This window comes from Electrophorus electricus, chromosome 24, assembly GCF_013358815.1.
Source record: "Electrophorus electricus isolate fEleEle1 chromosome 24, fEleEle1.pri, whole genome shotgun sequence".
NCBI lineage: Eukaryota > Metazoa > Chordata > Actinopteri > Gymnotiformes > Gymnotidae > Electrophorus > Electrophorus electricus.
In genome coordinates, this window is record NC_049558.1 from 9,536,366 (window position 1) to 9,546,885 (window position 10,520).

At 39.4% G+C, this 10,520-nt stretch overlaps 2 protein-coding genes across 3 annotated transcripts in view; one reads left to right on the forward strand and one right to left on the reverse strand.

Moving 5' to 3' along the window:
• LOC113588815 (leucine-rich repeat-containing G-protein coupled receptor 6) overlaps positions 1 to 8,564 on the forward strand; it is a 58,651-nt gene extending 50,087 nt beyond the window's left edge. The window contains exons 7-16 of the mRNA XM_027028178.2: positions 894 to 965; positions 1,348 to 1,416; positions 1,893 to 1,964; positions 2,681 to 2,746; positions 3,031 to 3,102; positions 3,789 to 3,860; positions 4,728 to 4,853; positions 5,169 to 5,317; positions 6,215 to 6,295; positions 6,699 to 8,564. Of these exons, the coding sequence (XP_026883979.2) occupies positions 894 to 965; positions 1,348 to 1,416; positions 1,893 to 1,964; positions 2,681 to 2,746; positions 3,031 to 3,102; positions 3,789 to 3,860; positions 4,728 to 4,853; positions 5,169 to 5,317; positions 6,215 to 6,295; positions 6,699 to 7,936 (2,017 nt within the window). The 3' untranslated portion in view covers positions 7,937 to 8,564. The remainder of the gene's footprint in view (positions 1 to 893; positions 966 to 1,347; positions 1,417 to 1,892; positions 1,965 to 2,680; positions 2,747 to 3,030; positions 3,103 to 3,788; positions 3,861 to 4,727; positions 4,854 to 5,168; positions 5,318 to 6,214; positions 6,296 to 6,698) is intronic.
• Positions 8,565 to 9,091: 527 nt separating this feature from the next.
• Positions 9,092 to 10,520, reverse strand: part of ube2t (ubiquitin-conjugating enzyme E2T (putative)) — a 2,422-nt gene continuing 993 nt past the window's right edge. For both annotated transcript variants that reach the window (XM_027028177.2, XM_027028175.2), the window contains 3 exons: positions 10,334 to 10,432; positions 10,162 to 10,245; positions 9,092 to 9,317 (listed from right to left, as the gene is read on the reverse strand). In XM_027028177.2, coding sequence (XP_026883978.1) covers positions 9,201 to 9,317; positions 10,162 to 10,245; positions 10,334 to 10,432 — 300 coding nt within the window. In that variant the 3' untranslated portion in view covers positions 9,092 to 9,200. The remainder of the gene's footprint in view (positions 9,318 to 10,161; positions 10,246 to 10,333; positions 10,433 to 10,520) is intronic.

Consider the following 10,520-nt stretch of genomic DNA (forward strand, 5'->3'; position numbering starts at 1 on the left):
AATGTGATTTACATGTAATAAATAGTTTCTTATCTGAACAGTAGAGCAATGCTTCCACCATGAATCTCTGAAATGTACTTAGAGAAGAAATAATAACACTGTAATTAGATCAGTGTTTACAGAGATAAAGAAGGATAATGTTTTGCAATCTTACATAGGGTAGTTGACCCAGTAGTAAACTGAAAGAGGTAGTTCACATTTGCTGTGTTTTTCCATACTAAATCTCGGCAAAGCAGGGAAATAGATAGCAGAGTAAACTTTGAACAACACTCAGCTGGACATCAAAGATGTGTGTTATACAAATACGTATTAACAATAAAATCAGGATCTATCCCTTCTCCTCAATGTCTGTTTCCCTGCAGAGTTGAGTTCTAACAATAATCTAACAGGCTGAGTAACATACTGGATCCAGTTAATCAAGGCCTTCGGGCATTCTGAATATAAGGTGTGTTAGGTGTGTCAGGTGTGTTAGATTGTGATTGCAACTAAAAATGTATTGGCCAGCACATCTCCAGGAGTAAGGCTGGAGCTGAACTATTTGAATGGTTTTACTGTCTGGGCCTCTACGACTTCACTTAAACATCTCACATGAACATGTGTGGGACCATTCCACCAGTAGAACAGGCTAGTCTGAATATACAGCTGTTTAGTGGAGTGTTTTGTGAGATCAGTAAATGTTTGGCCTGCATCACAGTATCTGCTGCTATCTTTTTTAACCATGATGTTTTGCATAGTTTTACAACTCATGTCAGCATGCATGGTTTATTCCTGACCTAGATTTAATTTAATTTAACTTAATCAGGCCATTATTATACTAATACAGAGAACAATACACCTAATACCCAAAGAGTTCAACAAACCTAACCATCCTCTTCACAACCTTTTCTGCCCAGTCATTTCTATGAGAATCCCATTCAGTTTGTTGGAAGATCTGCTTTCCAGTTCTTGCCAAAGTTACACACTCTGTAAGTATAACTATTATAAGTTCCAGCTGTTTACATGTACAAATTGTAGGTGTACTATTAAAAAGTCTACACAAGCATCTGCTCCTCCTCATATTTCAGCTCGTTTTAGCCTTCACATACATAAACTCTATGTTTCCATATGTATTTACAGCACAATATGAAAACAATGAACTCCTAATGTTGTCAAAAGCTGCTTCAGTTATGTTCCCTAATTTTGTTGCAAGATTGAAAAGCAACAGTAAAGCAAAATAAAATACTTTCTGTAATGTTTTCTGTACTCTCTGGAATACAGAAAGCTCAATTTGTAATTGTAGTATACCATAATATGTAATGTTATCTTTGTTAGCACAGTGAATTAATGAGTTGTCAAATCTGGTTCTAGCTCTCTCAATGGTGGAGCTGAGATTCGGGAGTTCCCTGACCTCAAAGGAACGACTAGTCTGAGAGTCCTGTGAGTAAAAACACATTCCTCTGCAGACATAGATTTCTCATTACATTATTGCTTTTTAATACTTTAAAATGAACATATATATTGAAATATTTTCCACAATAGTGGTATTAAGAAACAGGCTGTCATACATTACAAATTCCAGTTAAATACAGTTAATAAAATTACTGATAAACTTGGTAATAAATAATAACACAATACAGCAAATGATACACAGTACATATAACAGTAAAACTATTAACACCAACAGACACAAATCAGACACTAAAATTAGACTACACTTCACAGAGCCAAGAATTTACTGTCAGGGACATTAATTGGTATTGTTGCATCAACTTTCAGAGAATGATCTTGATCCAAAATGGTTTAGTACTCTCTCTCGTGCTCTCTCTCTCTCACATACGCACACACGCGCACGCACACACACACACACACCAACACACACACACATTCACTTGTTCTGTATGTTTTCCTTTCAGCACCCTGACGAGAGCAGGTCTCACCAGCCTACCATCTGACCTCTGTCAGCAGTTACCCAGTCTCAGAGTTCTGTGAGTTCAGCACTTCAGTCAGTTGTCTGCAGTACTAACAGATTCCCTGTTACACTTACACTTACTGCTAGACTCACTTCTGCATCCACAGATTCACTGCAGTGCCTACAGAATAATCACAGTTACTACAGACACACAGATGCACTGAGGTAACTACAGTCACTGTGGCATTCATAGATTCACTGTAGCATCTACAGACTCAGTAGAGCACACACAAACTCAATACCACATGCACAGAGTCAGTAACGCACCCAAACATTTTCCGCTACTCCCCAACTTGACTTGACAGGGCCCTCATCAGAGCTTAATTTAAGTAAGCTGGAACAGTGTTGCCCTGCCCTGTGGTCTGGGGTTGATGTATTTAATGAGCCTCTGACTCTCTCTAACATGGCTGAGAAGTTTCCTCGATGTCCTGTCCAACCCAGGTTCCTTTTACAGAATTCCCAGTGGGAAAACTTCCAGTAGCAGGGTACAGACCACTTGTGAAAAACTTCAGTTTCGGAAAATCATGGGGGCAAACATGGAAGATGAATTTGACTGCTGGGAAGAGCATGCTGCCCTGACTAACATGCTGGTTTATATCCTATAAGCTGTCTTAATTCAAACATCAACATCATGTCAGTCACCACAGTCTGAGTCTAACCTGTTATGATCAGTTCCATGCCATGTTCATGGCCAGATTTAACTCTGTGTGTGTGTCTGTCTTTCTCTTGCAGTGAGCTGTCTCATAATGCTATTGAGGATCTGCCAAGTTTTTACCATTGCACATCTCTTCAGGAAATGTGAGTGAACAAGAAATGTCTTACTCTATTTTTCATCTGCTTTAAATGTTAGTGCCTGTATTGCATATAAGATCTTTTATAGCAGCATTTTCCACATATGGTCACATATGGTCATATATGTTAGACTGTGTCTGTGTGTGTGTGCGTGTGTGTGTGTGCGTGTGTGTGTGTGTGTGTGTGTGTGTGTGTGTGTGTGTGTGTGTGTGTGTGTGTGTGTGTGTGTGTGTGCGCGTGCGTGTGTGTGTGTAATGACTGAGGTTATAGCAGCTTTGTGTTTTGTGCAGTGGACTTCAGCACAATCTGATCAGATGGATTGGGAGGGAGACATTTCAGCACCTTAGTTTTCTCCAGTTTCTGTGAGTTTGTATGTCTCCCGGATTCACACTGGTCTTTCTCCAGTCTCTGTGAGTTAGTCTTTCTCTAGTCTCTCTGAGTTCTGCTCTTCCCTCTCCACAGCTCCCAATATGTTTTCCCAATTCACACTGGTCTTTCTCGCATCATTATCATGGACACGTCATGCACTTACACCTTTCATGAATGCCACCACCCTTATGTTTTAATCCCCATTCTAAGATCAAATAAAATATTTCTATATATTTGCCTGTGAATTAAAAATAAAAAAGGATACTTTAGGTTTGAAATCTAGTAAGTGTGCATCTGTATATATTAATTCTTGTGATCTGAACGTCATCAGGCAGTTCACTGATCAACACTACCCTCTAGAGGCCGCTAAGGAGTGAAAATGAATAGCCACTGCATTAAGAGTGCTTAATGCTTGTGTTCAGATGTATGAGCAATACTGGCACGTGAATTTGGCACGTGATGTCAGGAAAAAAAATAAAATGTTTATAAACAAAGAACAAAAACAACTTGATTACATATATAAATTTTGGCTTGGCCTGTAAAACAAATCTTTTTTTTTCTTTTCAATGCAAATCATTCTCAAATCACCCACAAAGTAGCAGATATTTTTCACAGAGAAGAAGGTTGAAAGACTGTACATACACACTGATGATGAGTCATTTCTTGTGAACGCATACAGGGATCTAAGCTGGAACAGGATTGAGAGAATCCACCCAGAAGCCTTTACCACCCTCCACTCTCTGCTTAAACTGTGAGTACCCTTCTGTCTTTGGCACACAGCAATGCGTCATGGGCCATTTTCTTTAGTGATCAAGGTTGAGATTAAATTCAGCTCACTTCACAAACATCTTGCTGACTGTCATAATTTTTCCAAACATTTATTAAACCTCAAATAACTGCAGTTGCAAAAATGCAAACACTAAATTTTATTTAGTTCTCTGTTAATGGCAACAAACACCACATGTCTCAATGCACCCACCTGGAATTAAGTTTTAGAAGACTAAAAAGGTAATGGGTTAAAATTCACAGAGAAATTAAGTGAAATTAATCTGTTGGACTGATACAGTTAACTTTCCAAATGTTTTATATTTAAAATATTTTAATATTCTCAATCTAGCAGATGCCAACTCTAACTTCCATCAGAAACTACTATTAGATGCCACATAATGGCTTATGGTAAAAGTATAGTTCAAGAAGACATATGAGAGGAACTATGATACAAATTTGTTAACAATGGTATACTGTGACATATGGTATAATAGTATAATGGTATCCTTGCAATGTAACCATTGATGATTAAAGAGCATTACATTTAAAAGATCTGTACATCCTGCCTCTGATAACAGGACCCCATGAAAAGAATGACATAGATGAAGCACATATCTGTGAATTTTTGGAGCCAAATTTTTTCACATTGTTTCAGGCTGTCCCTTTGTCTTTCCTTAGGCTCTTGTCTTTTCACTCTCTCTCTCATTGTTCTATTTCTTTTACATATTTGCCTTTATGTCATTTTATTTTTATTTAAGTTGTTTTACTGTAATGAAGACAGAAAGAAAAATGTCAAGACTCAGCTTGACATGGACTTGGCTTGATAATGCGTAATGTGTGTCATCCACAGGGACCTGACTGATAACCATCTGACCAGTCTGCCCAGGGCTGGCCTGAGCAGCCTTACTCATCTTAAGCTGAGAGGGAACAGGGCACTGTCCAGCAACTTCCAAAAGGAGGATTTCCCAAACATAAGGTATCCCAGTGGCGTCTCCTCTGCATGCCGATTCCAAATGTACCAAATGTTCCCATAAAATTTCAGGTTGACTCATGTCAAAGCTTCAAAAATGCTGCAAATCGTTAAAGCAGAACGCCAACAGCTACAACACTTCATTACATGTTTAAGCGTGTTTACACTTATTTTACTTTGCATCACCATTTTTTATTCTTCTTTTTGCTTTAGTATGCCAATAAGGTGGTTACATAAATAGACTGAGATGTGTGTTCTCAGCCTGTATATGCTCCTCATGTATGACCACTGTGAGGTGAATGTCTGTTGCTGGGTTTGCAGAGTTGTTGAGATGCCTCATGCCTACCAGTGCTGTGCATATGGAGCCTGCAGCAGTTACAGACCGGCCAGCCAGTGGGAGTTGCGGACAGGCAGTGAGGAGGATGGCCTTCAGAAGAGAGTACATGCCCTCTTCCCCATCCACACAGACTGTGAGTGCACAACACTGTTCAGCTAACCAGTGAATTCTGACTGGAAAATCTAACAATATCTACTTATGATCTCATTAAATCTGAACAGGCTGTTTTAACTGACAAGAAGCAATCAAATAACTCTCCAGGTCACAGAAAACATTAGTATTTGTGGTTGCATCTCCTAGAATTCCAGAAGCACTCTACTTGCACATATGATGAAGGATCTCTGTCTGTCTCTGAAATATTGTTTCTCTGGAAACTTAACTGTGTACTTTACTACAATTTTGAATTTTTAATGTCCATGCAGATTCATATCTAGCCCTGTAGAAGTTCTTTGTTCATTCTGCACGTGAAAGGGAACTTGGCAAAAGCCAAATTACTAGTGCTTTCCACAAAGAATTCTGGGAACTGAGCTCCAGGTTCAGTCAGTTTATGTATTTTTATCTCCCCTACAAAATCTGTACATCTTTAATTAGAACAGTACAAACATGTCTGGGCTGTACAGTAACCGGAGGTACGCAATTGATGAAATCAAAGCATGTCTTCTTTTTATGCATTCCTCTGTAAGCAATCCCATCAGGGTTCTGACTTGAAAGGAACACCGTAATTATGCTCTCGAGTCTGACTGTTGATTTAAGATACAAAAGCACTATTTAGCCCTTTGAAAGATTAAAAGGGTTATTAAAGTTAACTGTTCACTGAACAAGAAGGTGGAATGAGTTTTAAACATTTGAGATTCAAAGGACACTCCTGAAGGCCAAAAGAAAACCCATGAATGATTAAAAAAAACTATTTTCATGTAGGTCAGGATGTTCCGTTTTTATTTATAATATGGCATAGATCAAATAAATCAATTCAAATACTATTTAATCATAATTTCAGGCATACATTCTAACTGTGGGTTTTCATTGGCAGATGACCTTGAACTTGAGGAATTCCAGTCAGCTACAGAAGAGTCCAAACTACAGACTAGCATCCAGTGTACCCCTATCCCAGGTAGTTCTAACTAATAAAAGCTTTTATCTTTTATAGATAGATAGATAGATAGATAGATAGATAGATAGATAGATAGATAGATAGATAGATAGATAGATAGATAGATAGATAGATAGATTTATTGCTTTAGAATGTTTCAAATAATATATAAACAATCTTTTGTTTTCTATATTATAATACACTTTTTGTAAATACTTAAAAATTCCATCCTTATTCAATGTTTGCCTACAATAACTAACAATAATTCTTACAAAAATATTTCATAATATAACAAAACATAGCTGTATAGTGGTAGGTTAAATATTTAAAACTGCATATTGAGGCAGTAGTTGTAAAATATTGCTAAGCTAAACTGGACTTTACTCTTTACTACGGTGCTACGGTTACTGTTGGCCTCTTCCAGGTCCCTTCAAGCCCTGTGAGCACCTGGTGGACAGCTGGGTGGTGCGTCTGGGAATGTGGCTCATCACTCTCATATCTCTGCTGAGTAACAGCCTCCTCATCCTCAGTGTTCTCGCTTCTCCCAGCTACCTCTCGCCGGTCAAGTTCATCATCGGCGCCATTAGTGCTGCTAACCTGCTCACTGGCCTCTGCACAGGCACTCTGGCGCTGGTTGATGCCATGACATTCGGTGAGTTCGCCTTGTTCGGTGCCCGCTGGGAAATGGGTGCCGGTTGCCAGGTGACGGGCTTCGTCTCCGTGCTGGCCTCGGAGGCGTCCGTCCTCTTCCTCACGCTCGCCGCCGTGCAATGCAGCGTGTCTGTTTCGTGTGTTCGCACCTACGGAAAGTCTCCATCCCAGGGCGGCGTGCGAGTGGCTGCAGTGGTGTGTCTGCTGCTTTCCTTGGCTGCAGCCAGTCTGCCAGTTCTGGGGCTCGGGGAATACAAGGCCACCCCGCTCTGCCTGCCCTCCCCGCTACCCGAGGCCCAGCCCTCTACCCTGGGCTTCATGGTAGCCCTGATCATGATGAATTCTCTCTGTTTCCTGCTCATCACTAGCACCTACATCAAACTATACTGGGACCTGATGAAGGGCAACTTCAACAGTGTGTGGGATTGTGCCATGATCAAGAACGTGGCCTGGCTCATTTTCACCAACTGTCTACTTTACTGCCCTCTGGCTTTCCTCACCTTCTCCTCCGTGCTGGGTCTCTTCCCTGTGAGTGAAGAGGTGGTCAAGTCTGTACTGCTAGTCTTGCTGCCCCTGCCCGCCTGCATCAACCCATTGCTCTACCTCCTGTTTAACCCCCACTTCCGTGAGGACTGCCGACTCATCCTCAACAGAACTCACCTGGCTCAAGACCACGCACTTGACTCCTTTGTCTCGGCAGACACTGAGAAGAGCTCGTACGACTCCACCCAGGCCCTGGTGTCATTTGCCTCTGAGGTGGATGTGACGCTCGAGGGCTCCGAAAGGGAGAGCCGGATCCTGCACACACCCACCGTCCCACTCATCCCGTGCCAGCTGTCTGTGATACTGCCACTGGGGAAGGAAACGTCGCGAGAGAGCAGGGCCGGACCGACGACAGGATATGGTGCTAAAGAGGAGGTGGACACACGGAGCAACAGGCTGGGCATAAAGAGAGGAAACTCTTCATTTCCTGGCGTCCACCCATCCTCCCACCCCTCATGTCATTCATAAGTTCAGTCCCAGGATTCTCAGCTCTCAGGAACTGATCTGATTCTGATAAATAGACAGACGAGCTCTCATGACACGCAGCACCTAACCATCGCATAAGGGACAAAAGTATGTCTTTCTGAAGAGAGAACTACATGTAATATTTGCATATGCCACTGACTGGCTGGTAGCATGGTTATAAGAAAACTATCGGATATTATAATGTGATGTGGCATACTGAGTCACAGGTTCATTCATTAATGTTTCAATCTGACTCTTCGTTTCTACAATCAGATGGAAATGCAGATTAAAGAAAACCAAGATAAAACAGGGTGTTGGATGGTGCACGTTCAATGTGAAAAGATTTTCCCTAGTCCACCTACTCCTATTCATTGTGAGTAACATTCATGTCTGAAATATAAAGTATGTCAAATGCTCACTCTAATCACCTGCCATTGATTCTCAAGTCAGTCTGAATTCCTGGCTCATGAGTTTGCAGGTCTTCACTTGTTACACCGGTGTTCAAGACACCTTACTGAATTGAAAGGGGGGGGGGGGAATTATTCAGCAGCAAGTCGATACTATTAAAGCTGCTACACCAGACCACACAAGTACATAACGTTATTGTGGAAGATTGTTTATGTAGATTAGATTTCAAACAGTGGTGGCCCTTAACCTTTATTTATATATATATATATATATATATATATATATATATATATATATAAAAATAAAATCTTACACCCAAGGAGAGGGCTTTGATTAGGTGCTAGCTTTGATTACGTTCAAATACAGACCGAGGGCCTCCTTCTGAGAATTGTAAAGTAGCTAGCTATTATGTATAAAATATAACTACCTCTGAACTAGCATGCTAATTCTTTTTTAAACCCAGTGTTTGTTCTTTTTATATAAAATGTATATGAAATATATAATTTTTATACTGAAATGAAAATTTGAAGCCCTGTTTGCAATCCAGACACCATTTTGGATGTACATATTTTCATATTTCTGTATACATGTGATGAAAGGATGATTTAATAAAGTTATTAGTTTTATATGTTATTAGTTTCATGTTGTGCTGAGTTCTAAAAAATAAAAAATAAAAAAAAATAATAATAAAATAAAAATAATAATAATAAAATTGTGGGACACCCTTGCAACCATTATTAGTCAACAATACAGATTTCACAATTAAAATTTTATTATATGAACATTACAATCTTAAAATATAGATCTCTCTCACACATACAGTGCAACCTTATAACCAAAGTAGGAGGTTTATAACCAACTATATACACACTTTCTTTGCATGTTCCAGATTCTCCTGAGCAGAGAGTGCTTCTCTCTTTCTGGACGTTTTTATGCTTCCATCTTCAGAAGGTTTCTGCTCTGTCTCCACATCACACTACAAACATCAAGAGGAAAATAGTCACCATAAAGCTTTGCGAAAAGACAGCACCCCCTGGTGTTATACCACTGACATAGAAAATTCCAAAATTCAAACAAAGGAGAAACAGATTTGATAATAAATTATACTGATGAATCATGACAAACCTGACATTATAAAAGCATTTTATTAACAAAAATGTAATTAGTAATTACTTTGTGGTAAATACAGTATGCAAACATGTAGGAAACAGATTCAGTGGAAAAAAGCTAGAATATTCAATAACTGGTAAGAACTCACATTTCAAAGATAGTAAATGTAATTTTTAAAGTAAATTCTTTTTAATGTTAAGTATTTCAACAAGTACTCTAAACAGATAAAAGAAACTGACTTCAGAATTGGGAAACTGCCCATATAAGAACACTGGCTTGAGTAACGAAAAAGAGCATTAAAGTAATAACAATCTGAGTTGAATCTCAAAAGAAACCTCAGTGTAGACTTCAGTCTAGAGTGTTAATTCACTTTACACGCATTATCTTTTTTTGGACAGCAGGTGAGAACAAGTGCACTTAAGAGATGTTCCTTATGATATAGACCTCAGCTCCCCATGCACCAACTTCCACACCAGATATCCATTTGTGTGTGTGTGTGTGTGTGTGTATATATATATATATATATATATATATATATATATATATATATATAAAATTCCAGAGGTATACCTAGTATACCTCTGTGGAATGAAAAATGTAACAAGTTCACAAGAAAATCTTGCTCCTTAATCCTAATAACAAAATTAACAAACTACTGGTAGCTAAAAATATGAACAGAAAACCAGAAGGGGGGGGGGGGGACAACTCACCTTAATCTTTTGTGTTGCATATTTCGCTGTCCATTTACGTGCCTTTTCCAAAAAAACTGCTCTGCTGTATTTAAATTCGGCTGACTAAACAAATTCAAATAACAAGAAGCATGAACACTATGGACTACATGACTGACAAGGTGAAAGTTAGAAACTGAATGGGATGCCTCACAATATCTGCCATTAGCGGGTCATCTGGGTTAGGCTCCGACATGAGAAGCTGCACAGAGCTCAGCACTGTGGAAATGTTGAGTGAGGGCCTCCACGCTCCCTATCCGAGATCAACAAAATCACTATCAACCTGTCATGCATCCATTATTTGTTGGCCAGGTATAATTTCAGTATAACTTCTTGCATTA